We start from the raw sequence: 15,879 nt of genomic DNA on the forward strand, positions 1-15,879 counted from the left end.
TTGCAGAATTAAAACTTTCTTGGGTGGGGAAATGCTAAGGAGTGGCTAAACCATCTGTTTCTCTGAAAGGTCTGGGGAGATCCGGCTACCATGTCCACCACCTGTGGATGACATCTCCAGAGGAGATTGAAATGACCCCACCTCCCTTGCAGTCATCTGTTTCTCATCTGCTCTTCCTGTCCCAGCTTGGAGTTTTTTCCCCCAATACTCTCCCCACCACACCTGTTACTTCTCCATACTCCCTTTTGGTTATTATTGAACGTTTTATGTATTTTGTTTAAGACAACATTTTAAGCTAAGTTATAAAGGCAACTATGAAAGTCAGAAAATTGGCTGAGGCTCTTGGGGTGAGTTCATGGCCTCAGAGGAAGCAGGATGAAACTGCTTCTTAGAGTCACAGTTACCGTCTTGGGACAGGTAGAGGAACTGAGGCCCAGGGAAAGGTAGTGGCTGCCTTATTCACACAGGAATGAGCTGTGAAAACCTGGTCATCTGCCAGATTCCGAAAGAGTTTTTTGTTCTGTGTTGTTTTTTGGTTTTGAGACTTGGAAACATAGTGAATTTTAGGTAAGAACATAGTGACTTTTAGCTAAGGGTGAAGGTGGCATCTGCTCTCAGAATGGGGAGACCCAAAATACGTCTCCCTTAGGCCTGAGCAACGCGGCTCCTTCCCTGCACCTCACACTTCAGGGCGCCCTGTGCCTTGGGGTATCTTCCTCAAAATTGTCTACATTCCCCTCTAGTGCCTGAAACCAGCCAGGATCAATGGTGCCACTGGGGCAGAGAATCCCAGCTTGGACTGAGAACTGCATGGGTTCTAGTCCAAGTGGGTGCTTCCCATTCTGTACTCCTTCTCCCAATGCTAGAATCTAGGGCAGTCATTCTACCGCCTTGGATGGCTCCTGTTGGTAGCCTGTGGCTTCTCCTGTCTCTTCCTCAGGGCTTTCCAGGCCATCTCTGTGCAACTCCAAAGGGCCTTTTCAGTTGATGTCTTTTTTTTTTTTTTTTTTTTGCCTCCGATTGACCTGTGCTCTCTCAGGTCGGTCGTGAGCCATGATGGATTAGGGAGAGACATTTCTTGTGCCAATGAGATGCTCCCCTCACTTCACCCATGAGCCCCTCCAGGGCTGGCTATATAATTTACAAGACTTAATGCAAAGTGAAAATGTGGAGTCCCTTGTTCAAAAGCAGGGAAAAAAGTGTTAAAGGTACTAAAATTAATTTTTTAATTTTCTTTGGCAGTTTCTCTCTAGATCTGCCATGGTGTTAAAAAACGTATTTACTGTTGCTCCTCCACAAGTATGTGGATACTCACAGGGAGAGTGCAGACTCTCAGAGGCACGCAGGATCCCTGTCCCGCTACTTGGTGTGTGCAGGACCCACCAGCTAGCAGGTTCCCTCTGTCACCAGCACCCTGGTAGTCAGGGACAAGGGGCCACACTAACAGCATTTGAGACAGTAATTGGAAACCAGTATTCAGAGGAGGCATAAAAGATGATGCAGCCTCACAAGTAATGATGTAACCAACTTTAATAAATGGCATTGGGAAGTGCAGAGGCAAGTAGGTTCCATCAACCAGGGTTCTCCACAGAAACAGAACCAATAGCTGATTATCTGGCTATCTATCTATCTGTCTGTCTATCTATCTATCTATCTATCTATCTATCTAATCTATATCTATCTGTCAGTTAAGATCTATCTATCTACCTACTTACCAATAGGTCCAATCAGGTCTATTTTGTCAAGAAATGAGACCACGTTTTGTCAAACATTTAATGGGGCAGAGCCAGATGGGTCCAGACCCAAGGACTAAGCTATTCAGTTAAAGACTGACAGCTCCCCGTGCGCTTAATGTGTGCAGGGACACGCCGGTAATAAAAACAATGTATACTGTACTGAGAGGACCAGACACTGTGCTGAGTGCTTTCCAAATACTCCTCACAACAGCTGTACGACTCCAGAGGCAGCAACACTCTCATTTTACAGCGGAGGTAGCTGAAGTTCAAAGGGGTTCAGTGATTTGCTTCCAGCCTGTAAGTCTGACTTTGAAGTTCAGGTTCTCAAAACCATGTGGTGTCGACTCTGTATGCATGCTCTTTTCTGTAGCCCTAGGCCTAGTGCAATACCTGACATGTGGTAAGAAATGTTAAATAACTTTTGTGGGGATGGATTGTATAAATGAATGAAGGAATCTGTAGGATTTAGGTAGAATGCAATAAAGGGTGCGTGAAGTAGATTTTTTTTTTTTCTTTTTTTTTTTGAGACGGAGTCTCACTCTCATAGCCCAGTACTGTGATTTCAGCTCACTGCAACTCTACCTCCCGGGTTGAAGTGATTCTCCTGCTTCAACCTCCTGAGTACTATAGGCGCACACCACCATGCCCAGCTAAATTTTGTATTTTTAGTAGAGATGGGATTTCACCACATTGGCTGGGCTGTTCTCAAACTCCCAACCTCAAGTGATCCACCCGCCTCAGTTTCCCAAAGTTCTGGGATCACAGGCATGAGCCACCGCTCCCGGCCTTGAAATAGATTTAATGAGTCAATCTCAGGTTAAGATTGGGTTAGGAGCGGAAGTGTCCTCCACCAAACAGGTTCTGGGGATCAGCATGTGAGTAACCTGTTTTAGAAAAGCTCAATCTTGTGTGTGTCATTAATCCGCTATGCAGCTTTGGGCCTGGATCTTCTTCTAAAGGATTCAGTCTCTTTTATGCAAGCTGCGGGTTTGGTCTAGGGGTTAGCATTTTCTGTAAAGGACCAGACAATAAGTATTTTAGGCTTGGCAGTAAATATTTTAGGTCCCTGTTGCCATTGTAGTGGAAAAATAGCCTTAGATAGTACATAAATTAATGGATGTATGGCTATATGCCAATAAAACTTTATAAAAACAGGTGACTAGGTGGAAATTTGGTCCAAGGACTGTAGTTTGCTGATCTAGAAAACCCTTGAAGTCCTCTTTAGTCTTAATATTCTATGATGTAAAGATTTAGAACCAATTATGTCAAAGATAATAATGATTATATATTATTATCCTCCTCTGACACCCATGGAAGACATTGCTAATTGGGCACAGGGTTCTTTTCTGATGAGAAAGGAGTTGGCTCTAATTGGTCAATCACACATTAAGCAATCAGCCAATCGGAGATTAGAAAAAAAAAAACCTTGAACTGTAGCATTCTCCTTTTAATTAATTAATTTATTTTTTTGAGATGGAGTCTCACTCTGTTGCCCAGGCTAGAGTACAATGGCGCGATCTTGGCTCACTGCAACCTCTACCTCCAGGGTTCAAGTGATTCTCCTGCCTCAGCCTCCTGAGTAGCTGGGGTTATAGGTGCGTTTCACCATTTCACCACGCCTGGCTAATTTTTGTATTTTTAGTGGAGGTAGGGTTTCACCATGTTGGCCAGGCTGCTCTCGAACTCCTGACCTCAAGTGATCCGCCCACCTTGGTTTCCCAAAGTGCTAGGACTACAGGCATAAGCCACCGTGCCCAGCCCCTTTTCATTCTCTAAGAAACAAATATTTAGAAAAACTCCAGATAATTTCTTGAGTGTGGCACTGAGGAAAATAGGAACAAACAGAGAGACAGAGAGAACAGGAACTACGTGAGAGAAATCAAATTGTCCCCTGGGTGGTGCAGGTGAGAACAAAAATCTTGAGAGTGTCATTACCCATTGGTGGAAATCATATCCTCCATTTCTCTCTTACCTGCCCTACTAAATACTAACTAGGACTGAATGTACCTGGTTCCTAGTAGTTACCCTGTGCATATTAATTTTCATCCTTTTCTTTTTCCACCAAAATTTGATTGATGATTGATTGATTATGTCCAAGTCTTCTGATACACCAACATTTAAACCATGGAGTGACTTTCATATAAACAGATCTGCTGCCAGGTGACTGTCTGGTTGTGGAATACTTAAATACTTCATGTGGGGCCATCACTACTTGATAATGAGTGGGTCTTTCATGTCTGTGGAAAGTTCCACAAACCTTCACTTCAGGAATGAATGGGAGAATTCTAAGCATGAAGATAATGAGTCAAGAGCTTAGAGTTTGCAGCCAGATGAGCTTTGGTTGAATTTTATTTTATTTTATTTTTTTAAGACAGCATATCGCTCTGTTCCCCAAGCTGGAATGCAGTGGCATAATCAAGGTTCACTGCAGCCTCAAACTCCTGAGCTAAAGCCATCCTCCTGGCTCAGCCTCCCAAGTAGCTGGGACTACAGGCATACATCATCATGTCTGCCTAACTTTTAAAAGTTTTTTGTAGAGATAGGATCTCAATATCTGGCAAGGGCTGGTCTCAAACTCCTAGTCTCAAGGAATCCACACACCTCAGCCTCATGAGCAGCTGAGACTGTATGTATGTGACCCTACACTCAGCTATGTGCTGAATTTTAGAGATAATGATGACTCTCTTTATAATTAGAAGCAATCTATGCAGACTGGGTAGCATATAGAATGGGTTTAATTTTTTGCTGTCATGTGAGATCTGTAAGGGATTTTGGGGAATTTTAGGAAGCAGTCCTCTAAGATCTCAAATTATCTCATAGCTAAAATGTTGATTACAGTGACTGATGAGTTGCTTCCCCCCTTCATCTCAGATTCATTTCAATTCTCTTTAGTGGGAAGTGATACAATTCATTTATTCTTTTCAGAGTCCCTTGATGCCCTTAATTTCATAACCCTCTGAGAAGGGCTGACTTGTTAGTGTCATTTCATTTCACAGCTGAGAAAACTGAGCTCTGAAGAGATTTGCTGAGAGCAGAGTTCTTCTTCAGCTTTCATTTGTTGAGTGAGTGCTTTTCCTGTGACAGGCACTGGGGATAAACGGTGTAAATATTTCAGGGAACTAAGTATCGGCTGGTTGAATGAGCTGAACTTTTGAGAAAGAAACTGCTCATTCATTGAGTATTCAGCAGAGTTTCACAATGCCTTAGAGTCCAATAATGTGAAAATCAGAATTAGTAATGTGAGAATAGGATGTATTGCACGAAGTCTCAGCTGGGGGTTTGCGTCTGGTTTCAGTTCCAGGTCCAGGTAGCACCTTTGCAATTGACCACTTCTTCCCCTCTCCACCTATAAGGCTAATGGCCTGGGGTCTCGTGATGTTTAGGGCTCAGATGGACACTGAGATGGCCTCTTTAATCAGCCAACCTCTCAGGCCAACCTCTTCCCTTTCTTTTCTGGTAATTACTGTGTTGGCCTCAAAGCCTTACTTGGCATAGGAAAGATAAACCGTCTCCTTGGTGTCAGGATTTCTGGTCTCTGGCTAAGCTTCCTGCTTATGCAATAGTAGCTGGGAGAGGCCAAAAGAATTCTGGTGGGGCCACACCCACTGGTGAAAGAATAAATAGTGAGGTTTGGCATTGGCCATCAGAGTCACTCCTACCTTCACCATGAAGTCCAGTGGCCTCTTCCCCTTCATGATGCTTCTTGCCCTGGGAACCCTGGCACCTTGGGCTGTGGAAGGCTCTGAAAAGTGTGAGTTGGGCGTCACTCTGGTCTAATCTGGGCTGCAGGGTCAGAGGTGGGGTCTCGTGGTGATGTGGGTATGTCCCTTTCTGTAGGCTCTGATCTTTCAGCTTAGTTTCAGGAGACCTCCCTGAGAGTGGAATACATGTCTGGCTGAGCTCCAAGGTTTCTGTGAGGGTTTCTGAGCTTCTGGAAATGCTTTTTCTATGCAGCCATGCTGTCGGCCCAGATCCCACTGTCTCTCTCTCTCTCTCTGTCTCTCTCTCTCTCTCTCTTATCCTCTGCCTTCTTCACCTGTCTGCGACTCTCAAATCATTAGTTTCTGACTCTGCTTCTTCTTCGTGTCTTCGCTTCTGCTATTTCGTCCTTGTGTTTCTGCCTTGGGCTTTAGGTCTCAACTTCTCTCACACTGGTTCTATTCATCTCTGTTTATCTGTCTCCATCTCCATCACTCCCAGCCTTCCTCTCTGCCTTTGTGTAGCCCTGTTTTGCTCTGGGGTGGGAGGTCTTGACTAGAAGCCTGCTGCCCTTTTCTTGGGTCTGAAACATCCCCTGTCCATTTGTCCAATTTAATCAAGCCCATCAATCCACTCCACCCAGAGATCAGGCAGGCATGACCCTTTGGGCTTTGTGGATAGCTCCTGAGGTAAGGGTCTCTCCCCCTCAAAAGTGGTGCTTTGTTCAGCAGGCATGATGACTTCTCAGTGCCCAGCCTACTCCTGACCTCTTGACTTTCTCTTCAAAAGCCTTCAAAGCCGGAGTCTGTCCTCCTAAGAAATCTGCCCAGTGCCTTAGATATGAGAAACCTGAGTGCCAGAGTGACTGGCAGTGTCTAGGGAAGAAGAGATGTTGTCCTGACATTTGTGGCATCAAATGCCTGGATCCTGTTGACACCCCAAGCCCAAGTAAGTAGATCGGGGAACTGGGTAGAGAGGAGTGAGCCTGAGGACACAGCATTAGGGAGATGGCACTGGGTGATGGGTCCTGCCAGGCCTCCTTGTCAATCAGTCAATGAGTCACACTGCCCTAAGCAGGAAGGTAGCCAGCAGGTGGTGAAGCAGCGGGCATTTAGATAGCCAAGTAGTTGGAAGCCTCCCACCTAGTCATCACTGGACGACTGGCCCCCTGCATCAATGGGGGCCTGATGTTCTAGGACAGCCAGGTGCTAAGTTTGGGGGGTGCCTTACGGAGAAAGTGGTGGTGATAGAGATGGGGAGGGGATGATCCGACCTGCTCAGGTTGGAGCGGGGGCTCACTCTAAAAAGTGGAGATAGGAGGGGTTGTGTAAAGTACAAGGCCTCTGACTGGTAGCCTCACTCTCACCCAGCGAGGAGGAAGCCTGGGCGTTGTCCACTGGCTTATGGCCAATGTATGATGCTTAACCCCCCCAATTACTGTGAGATGGATGGCCAGTGCGAGCGTGACTTGAAGTGCTGCGTGGGCATGTGTGGGAAATCCTGCGTTTCCCCTGTGAAAGGTAAGCAGGGGCTGAGGGCACACTGAGCTCCCTCCAGCCCTCTCAGCCTCAACCCTCTGGAGGCCCAGGCATACGGGCAGGGGGACTCCTGACCCCTATTCCAAGCAGAGCCTCTGTCTGACTCCCTTGTCCTTCAAGAGAACTGTTCTCTAGGTCTCAGGGCCAGGATTTCCATAGGATCACCTGTGGCTTTGATTCTATTCTAGTGTCTCTGGGTGGGGGTCCTAGGCAAGTGACTTTCTGAGTCTCAGTTTCTTTATCGGTAAAAAGGACATAATGAGATTGAAAGTGCTCTGCAAAGCACTATGTGCACTAAGAATTTATTATTCAGGTTGTTTCTGTCATGTTTTCTGAGGTTAAATCCCAAAAGAGTTTGAGGATTATCTAGTTCAATGCTTTCAATTTAGAGTTTTGCGGTGAAAATGAGACTTGTCTCCTGACACTAAGTCTCTCTCAACTATAGCACTATCTTGCTATTTTCTTTATCTCAGGAGGATCCTTGGGCAGGAGGAAGGATGTGGATATGATTTGGCTGGTTTCTATGCTGAAGCTCTTATCTGATTTTCTCTCACAGCTTGATTCCTGCCATTTGGAGGAGGCTCTGGAGTCCTGCTCTGTATGGTCCAGGTCCTTTCCACCCCCAGACTTGGCTCCACCACTGATATCCTCCTTTGGGGAAAGGCTTGGCACACAGCAGGATTTCAGGAAGTGCCAGTTGATCAATGAATAAATAAACGAGCCTATTTCTCTTTGTACATCCTGCTTCTGTGATTCATTGGGGGTATGAGTGGGGTGGGAGGCTATGAGGGAAGATCTAGCTATGAGGCCTTCCTCCTATGAATATATAGTGGGAGGAAGAGGCTTAGGGACTGGGAGGACTTGAATTTATATCATGAGTCTAAAAGTGCTGGCTCTGTGATTTTGGACAAGTGATTTTTATCTCCTAAATTTCAATTCTTTTGTCTGTGAAGTGGCAATAAAAGTCAACTTCTCACAGCATTTGGAACATTGGAGGAGGCATTGTGTGTGTAATAAATAGCAATGTTACTAGGCCACAGCAAGTTCTCAAAAAATAGGGGCTACTTGTGGCCTACTGGAGTGATTTTGAGTCTCTTTCATTTCCTCTCTCTCCCAAGACACTATTTCTTCTATTTTATGATGAGAACGTTATCATAATGGGTAACATTTATGGCACACTATTGGCCATACCATGCAAGAGTGGTGGTGTCCTTGACTCCACCGAGCAGGAGTAACAGGAACTGGGACTGCTAAGAGCTAAGGAGCAGGCAAAGGGCCTTGCTCCACATTGCTCTGCTCTGTGGACTCCAGAGGAAAGAGACAACTTGATTAGATAAGATTTTTAAGAATATCATAATTCAATCCTTTCCTAGAAAAAGTCAGTAAACTGAAAATTCTTCCTTACTACTTTCAAACAATGCTCTAAGAGCAGCAAGGGAATACATTAAATTAACAATTCAATGAAGAGGAAAAAGAGGGAGAACCATTTTATTTGATGAGTGTGGCAGTCGCCCTTCACGTTGGCCCCCAGTGATCTCGCCTGTTGGTATTCACACCTTTGCGTAGCCGCCTCCTGCATTTTTCCACAGTTGGTTTGTGTGACCAATAAAACATTACGAAAGTGAGAGATAGTTATGTCCTCACGAAATTAGATGATAAATGTTTGCAGCTTCCATTGTGGAGGCATTCTCTCTCTCCTCAATCACTTCCTCTGGGGTCATTCTTTTGGCAGGTAATGAGGAAACTCAGGCCATCTGTGCAGTGGCCCACAGGGTGAGGATCCAACACCTCTGACCAAGAGCCCATGAGGAACGGAGGCCCATCCATAAACACATGAGTGAGCGTGGAGTTGGTTTTTCAGTCTTGCTCTAGTCTTTTTTTTTTTTCTGATAGAGTCTCACTCTGTCGCCCAGGCTGGAGTGCAGTGGCATGATCACGGCTCACTGCAGCCTTGAATTCCTGGGCTCAAGTGATCATTCTGCCTTCATTTCCTGAGTAGCTAGGACTACACGTGCACGTCACCACATCCAGCTAATTTTTAAAAAACTTGTTTAGAGACAGGGTCTTGCCATGTTGGCCAAGTTGGTCTAGAACTCCTGGGCTCAAGCAATCCTCCTGCCTTGGCCTCCCAAAGTGTTGGGATTACAGGCATGAGCTACTGCACCTGGCCCGCTCTAGTCTTGAAAAGACTGCAGTCCCAGCAGATAGCTTGACTGTAATCTCATGAGGTCCCTGAACCACAACTACCCAGCTCAGCTAATCTAAGAGGATTCCTGACTCTCGAATTGTGAGTTGATGTTAATGGTTTTAAGATGCTAAGTTTTGGGGAAAGTTGTTATACAGCAATTGAAAAGCAATACAATGAATTTAGCAAAAATTTGATACTACAACCAAATATGGACAGTAAAAGAAAATTATGAGCCAATGTCATCTTCTACAAACATAAGTATGGAGATTCCAAGTAAAATGCTAAAAATTAGAATTCATCAGGGTTTTAAAAGCTTTCATAGAGTTCAATGTAAATGTGAATTGTTTAAATTAAAATTAAAAATAGAAATAAATCCAGAAAAGGTAACATACCTGAATTTCTGTAGCAAAATCTACATTAAGTTAATTTTTCAGAGGCATTGTCACTGAGGTAAGACAATAAGGATCATCAGTATTTTCAACAATGTATGAAATATTTAAGACTGTGCAGCTAAATGAGATAAAGGAAAAGATTGGGAAGAAAGATACAAAATGGTCATTATTTGCAGACAGTATCATTTCCTGTATGACAATTTGAGACATTCAATAAGATTGATAAAATAAGATTTACCAACATTGCTGGGTATAAGGCCTACACAAAATTCTATGGCATTTCTACACATTGTTTATAACCAATCAGAAATAATAGAAGTAGACATAAATAGTCAAAGAAAGTAGACAGAAGTAGTCAAAGAAACAAATGCTACAAAATACCTAGGAATAAGCCCCCAAATTGTGCCAGATCTTCATGGATTAAAAACAAATTTTAGAAATAAAGGTCTAAAATATGAACTCAGTAGATAAAAAAATAATGTTTGTGTTTGGGAAGACTTAATAAGGTAAAGATAATGATTTCTTTAAAATTATTTCTAAATCCAATGTGATTACAATAAAAAACCTAATACAATTTTTGAGAAGAACTTGACGAAGTGATCCTACAGTTAATGTATTACTATAAAGGTTGCAGTAGAGCCCCCAAAGTTTTTTAAAAGTACAAGAATGGATGGTAGCTAGATTAGGTATCAAAATGTGCTGATGATATAATAATTAGTGTAGTATGATGTTGGTACAGGAATAAACAAATAGTCCAGTGGAATGGAATACCTACAAGGACATCATGAGAGTGACACTATATGAAAAAAAGACTATCTACAAGGAGACTTGTATATTTGTGGACATTTATTATAAGAAAGAGAGGAATTTTTACAGCTGGGTAGAGCAAAGCTCATACTAGTAATGACGGCAATTGGCTTTTTTTCTTTTAAAGTTCAAACTAATAACTTTTATGGAGTTTAACAATAACCTCTAACATGGTTATTTGATTTTCATTTATTCTTTTCAGCCACCACATTTTAAATTTGTTTTTAAGTTTTTAATTGACAAATTATAATTGTATATGCTTATGGGGTACAATGTCTTGAAATATGCATACAATGTAGAATGATTAAATAAAGCTAATTAACATATCCATTACCTTATATACTTTTTTGTGCTAAAATCATTAGAAATTTACTCTTTTTGCAGTTTTTAAATAGATAACACATTGTTGTAAACTATATTCACCATGCTGTGCAATAGATCTCAAAAACTTATTCCTTTTGTCTGCTTAAAACTTGAAATTTTGACCAACATCTTCTCTCCCCAATCCCAGCCTCTGGCAACCACCATTCTACTCTACTTCTATGGGTTCAACTGTTTTTCATGCAAGTGAGATCACCCACTACTTGTCTTTCTGTGCCTGACGTTTCATTTAGCATCACATCCTCTAGGATGTTCATGTTGTCACAAGAGACAGGATTTCCTTCTTTTTAAAGGCTGAATAGTATTCCATTGGATATATATACCACATTTTCTTTATGCATTAATCAGTTGATGGACACTTGGGTTGATTTCACATCTTGGTAATTGTGAATAATGATGTAATGAACATGAAAGTGCAGCTATCTCTTCACCATACTGATTTCATTCTGTTTGGATACATATCCAGAAGTGGAATTGCTGCATCATACAGTAGTTCTATTTTTAATTTTTTGAGGAACCTTTATACAGTTTTCCATAATGGCTGTACTAATTTACATTTCCACCAACAGTGTGCAAAGTGTGCAAGGGTTCCCCTTTCTCTGCATCTTCTCCAACACTTATCATTTGTCTTTTCGATGGTAGCCGTTACAAGAGGCATGAGGTGGTATCTCATAGTGTTTTTCTCATTGTAGTTTTAATTTGCATTTCCCTAAGAATTAGTGATGTTGAACTTTTTAAAAAACATACCTGTTGGCCATTTGTATGTCTTCCACTTGTATACTTCCTTTGAGAAATGTCTATTTAGGTCCTTTGCTCATTTAAAAAATCACGTTTTCCTGATATGGAGTTGCTTGAGTTTCTTATATATATTTTGAATATTAACACCTTATTGGATATACAGTTTATAAATATTTTCTCCCAATCTGTGGGTTGTCTTTTTACTCTACTAATTGTTTTCTTTGCTGTGCAGAAGTTTTTTAATTTGTCACAATCCCGTTTGTCTATTTTTGCTTTTGTTGCCTGTGCTTTTGGGGTCAAATGCAAAAATCATCAACCAGACCAGTGTCATGGAGTTATTCCTCTATTATTTCTTTCAGTAGTTTTACAGTTTTAGGTCCTACATTTAAGTCTTTAATCCGTTTTGAGTTGATTTTGCATATAATTTGAATTTGATTTTGAGATAAGGGACCAATTTCATTCTGCATATGGATATCCAGTTTCTCCAACACCATTTATTGAAGAGACTGTCCTTTTCCCATTGTCTGTTCTTGGCACCTTTGTCAAAAATTGATTTTGACAATACATGTGTGGATTCATTTCTGGGTTCTCTATTCCATTACATTGATTGAGGTATTTGTTTTTATGCCAGTACCATGCCTTTTTGATTACTATAGCTTTGTAATATAGGTTGAAACAAGGTAGTATGATGTCTCCAGTTTTGTTCTTTTTGCCCAAGAATGCCATACTGAGTTGTATTTGTGCTCCGTGGTACGTAATGTGCCTTTACTTTTGTTGCTTTCAGAATTCTTTGTCTTTAATTTTTTTGTTTTTGAGACAGAGTTTTGCTCTTGTTGCCCAGGCTGAAGTGCAATGGAACAATCTCCGCTCACTGCAACCTGGGCCTTCCAGGTTCAAGCGATTCTCCTGCCTCAGCCTCCCAAGTAGTTGGGATTACTGGCACCCGCCACCATGCCTGGCTAAATTTTTGTGTTTTTAGTAGAGACGGGGTTTCACTATGTTGGCCAGGCTGGTCTCAAACTCCTGACTTCAGGTGATCCACCTGCCTCAGCCTTATTGGGCATACAGTTTACAAATATTTTTGTAAAAAGTGCTGGGTTTACAGGTATGAGTCACTGCACCTGGCTGTCTTTAATTTTTGATAATTCGAATATAAGGTGTCTTGGTGAACTCTTCTTTGGGTGGAATTTGGAGACCTCTGAGCTTCCTGTACCAGGATATGTCTACCTGCCCAGGTTCGGAAAATTTTTAGTGATAATATCTTTAAACTTTCTCTCCCCTTCTTTCTCTTTTTGTAATATTGAAAATTGGCTCTCTTCACGTTGTCCCATAGATTCAATAGGCTTTATTCTTTTCCATTCTTTTAAAATTTTTTCTCCTCTGACTGGATGATTTCAAATGATCTGTCTTTGACTTTGCTTATTCTTTCTTCAGCATTATCTACTCTGCTATTGAAACTCTCTATTGCATTTTTTATATCATTCATTGTAGTCTTCAGCTCAAATTTTCTGTTTGGTTTTAAAAAATGTTTTAAATCTCTCTGTTTAACTTCTAGTTTTGTTCTTGTTTTCATGATTTCATTAAAATGTTTATCCATGTTCTCTTGTAATTTGCTGCACTTCTTTAGAACAATTATTTTGAATTCTTTGCCAGGCAATTTGTGTATCTCCAATTCTTTGTGTCAGTTACTGGAAGTTTGTGTTCTTTTGATGGTGTCAAGTTTTCCCAATTCTTTCATGATTCTTATATTCTTGCAAATATGTCTGTACATTTGAAGGAGGTGTCACCTCTTCCAGACTTTTTGGACTGGCTTATGTAAAGAAAGACTTTCACCTGAAGGGAGATGGGAAGGAAAAGAGGCATATTGGAGTGTGCTGTGGCACCAGGTCTAGTGAGTAGGGCAGCAAGTGTACTGGGTGTGGTGGTTCCAAGTCCAGAGGGTGCTGACTTTGGTTTAAGCAGCTGGGGTCTGCAATGTTGGTATCTGCATGGTTCTTGGTAACAAAGAATGCCTACAGAGGCTGAGACAGCTGTTGGGTCCTCAGTTGTGCCTCTGCATCCAGTGGTGAGGGGCTGGGCCAGCAGCGATGAAGGCCAGAGCCAGCAGTGTGCATACACTTTGCTGCAGAGGCTGGCTATAGGCATGTGTGTGGCAGAAGAGGCCAGTTGCTGGCTCATGCACGGCTAGGGTCAGAGGCAGAAACTGGGGATGGCAAACAAGCCATCATTAATTTTTAGGGAAACACAAATAAAAACTTCAATGAGATACAACTATATATTTATTAAATGACCAAAAGCTAAAACCACAAACAATCCCCCATTAATACCAATTCCTATCAATAATGTAGAGCAATAAGAACTCTCATACATTGCTGGTGAGAATGCAAAATGGTATAGCCACTCTAAAAATAATTTGGCAGTTTCTTATAGTTGTATACTTACCATGCTACCTAGCAATTCCACTCTTAAGAACTTATTCAAGAGAAATATAAACCATATCCACCCCAAAACCCCTGCCTACATACTTATAGCAGTTTTATTCACAATTGCCAAAAACTGGAAGCACCCCAAACATCTTTCCACTTGGGGATGTGTAAACATACTGTGGCATTTCCATACAATGGAGTACATTTAGCATTGAAAAGGAACAAACTGGCCAGGCATGGTGGCTCACGCCTGTAATCCCAGCACTTTTGGAGGCCAAGGCCGGTGGATCACCCGAGGTCAGGAGTTTGAGACCGGCATGACCAACAGGGAGAAACCCCGTCTCTACTAAAAAATAAAAAAAAAAAAGGAAAAAACCACGGACAACATAGGTGAATCTTAAATACGACATGCTGAGTGAAAGAAGATGGACTCAAAAGACTAAATATCATTTGATTCCATTTATATGACATCCCCCAAAAGGCAAAACTACAGGGACAGAAAGCACATCAGTGGTTGCAAAGGGATACAAGTGGAGGAAGGTATTAGCTACAAAGGGTGCAAGAGAATGTTGGAGGTGATGGAACTATCTTGATTTTGTGGTGGTTATGGCTGCATGTGTTTGTTAAAATTCATAGGACTGTGTAAATTGGGTAAATTTTACAATTAACAAGACAGACACAGTCCTTCCCCTTTAGGATCTTATATTCTCACAGAGATGTCTCCCAGTAAACTGGCATTGATGATCCTCGGTGATCACCATTAAGAAAGTGGCAAGTGCAGGGGGAGGTGAGGAGCAGATGAGGGGCTCCCAAATCAGAGACAGAGAGAGGCAGAATAAAAGTTGTGTGGTGCCTACACTAGGGAGGGCACCAATCAGATGTGTGACCTAGAATGTCAGAGTCTCACAGCCACACAGCGGCCACATGAAGGTTTGGGCAGCCTTACTTCAGGAGCTGCACCCCACCCAGGCTTAAGAGCTTAGTCTGGTGAGGTGCTCCATGTCTATAATCCCAGTTCATGGCTAAGGGAGGCTGAGGTGGGTGGATTGCTTGAGCCCAGGACTTCATGACTAGCCTGGGCAACATAATGAAACCCTGTCTCTACCAAAAATACAAAAATTAGCTGGGTGTGGTGGCATGTGTCTGTAGTCCCAGCTTCTTGGGAGGCTGAGTGGGGAAGATTGCTTGAGCCTAGGAGGTCGAGGCTGCAGTAAACCATGTTCATGCCACTGCACTCCAGCCTGGGAGACAGAGTAAGACCTTGTCTCAAAAAAAAAAAAAAAAGAAAATAGAACTTAGTCTGAGAGGTCTGAGAGCTTGACGAGAAGGGATCATGGGACCAGAGGGGCCAGCTGCCCTGAGGGGATGGGGGTACTGAGGATGTATTTGTGACTTGTGACCTGTGAGGAGGCTGACTCAATAGTTACGCTGACAGGATCAAGATATATAATTCCTTTTAGCAGGTTCACCCTCATCTTTGCACATAGGGAAACTGAGGCCCAGAGAGGTGCAGTGGCTTGTCCAAGGACAAATACAAAGGCATTTTTTAATGGTTCATGACGGCAAAGGGGAATTTCTGAGGATGACAACTTGGGAGAACTCCAGCCAAGGGCAATTAGGGCTTCAACTGAAGATGATGAACTGCAGGCTCAGTTAGTTACTGAACCAGGAAGGTCAGGACCTGGCTGGAGCAAGACACGAAAATCTGAGGCTGTGGTTAGAAGGTGACACCTTTCAAGTGGTATGCTCATAGGAACTTCATTGTAAGAAGAATAATGTTATTAACACATCTTTCTCAGAGCTTTATCTAGGTGATTGCATATCTTCCCGGTCAGCTATATGAGATAATAGGCTTTTTGTAAAAGTATTTTTCTTTATTTGTAAGAAGTTACATATGCACATAGACTAAAGAATCACACAGTGATAGGTAGTGTCTCAGGAGGCAGCAATACTGTCTAACATTTGTCACCTTTT

General features: G+C 42.3%; 1 protein-coding gene across 2 annotated transcripts in view; it reads left to right on the forward strand.

Annotated features, from left to right (window-relative positions):
- SLPI (secretory leukocyte peptidase inhibitor) overlaps nucleotides 1-7,708 on the forward strand; it is a 24,130-nt gene extending 16,422 nt beyond the window's left edge. Inside the window, exons 1-4 of one of the 2 annotated variants that reach the window (XM_011928958.1) lie at nucleotides 5,381-5,487; nucleotides 6,225-6,383; nucleotides 6,806-6,955; nucleotides 7,530-7,708. In XM_011928958.1, coding sequence (XP_011784348.1) covers nucleotides 5,403-5,487; nucleotides 6,225-6,383; nucleotides 6,806-6,955; nucleotides 7,530-7,534 — 399 coding nt within the window. In that variant the 5' untranslated portion in view covers nucleotides 5,381-5,402 and the 3' untranslated portion in view covers nucleotides 7,535-7,708. Of the gene's footprint in view, nucleotides 1-5,380; nucleotides 5,488-6,224; nucleotides 6,384-6,805; nucleotides 6,956-7,529 lie in introns of those variants that run through there. The other variant, XM_011928960.1, reaches the window with a different exon arrangement.
- The last annotated feature ends 8,171 nt before the right edge of the window (nucleotides 7,709-15,879 follow it).

Source organism: Colobus angolensis, unplaced genomic scaffold (assembly GCF_000951035.1).
Source record: "Colobus angolensis palliatus isolate OR3802 unplaced genomic scaffold, Cang.pa_1.0 Scaffold8, whole genome shotgun sequence".
NCBI lineage: Eukaryota > Metazoa > Chordata > Mammalia > Primates > Cercopithecidae > Colobus > Colobus angolensis.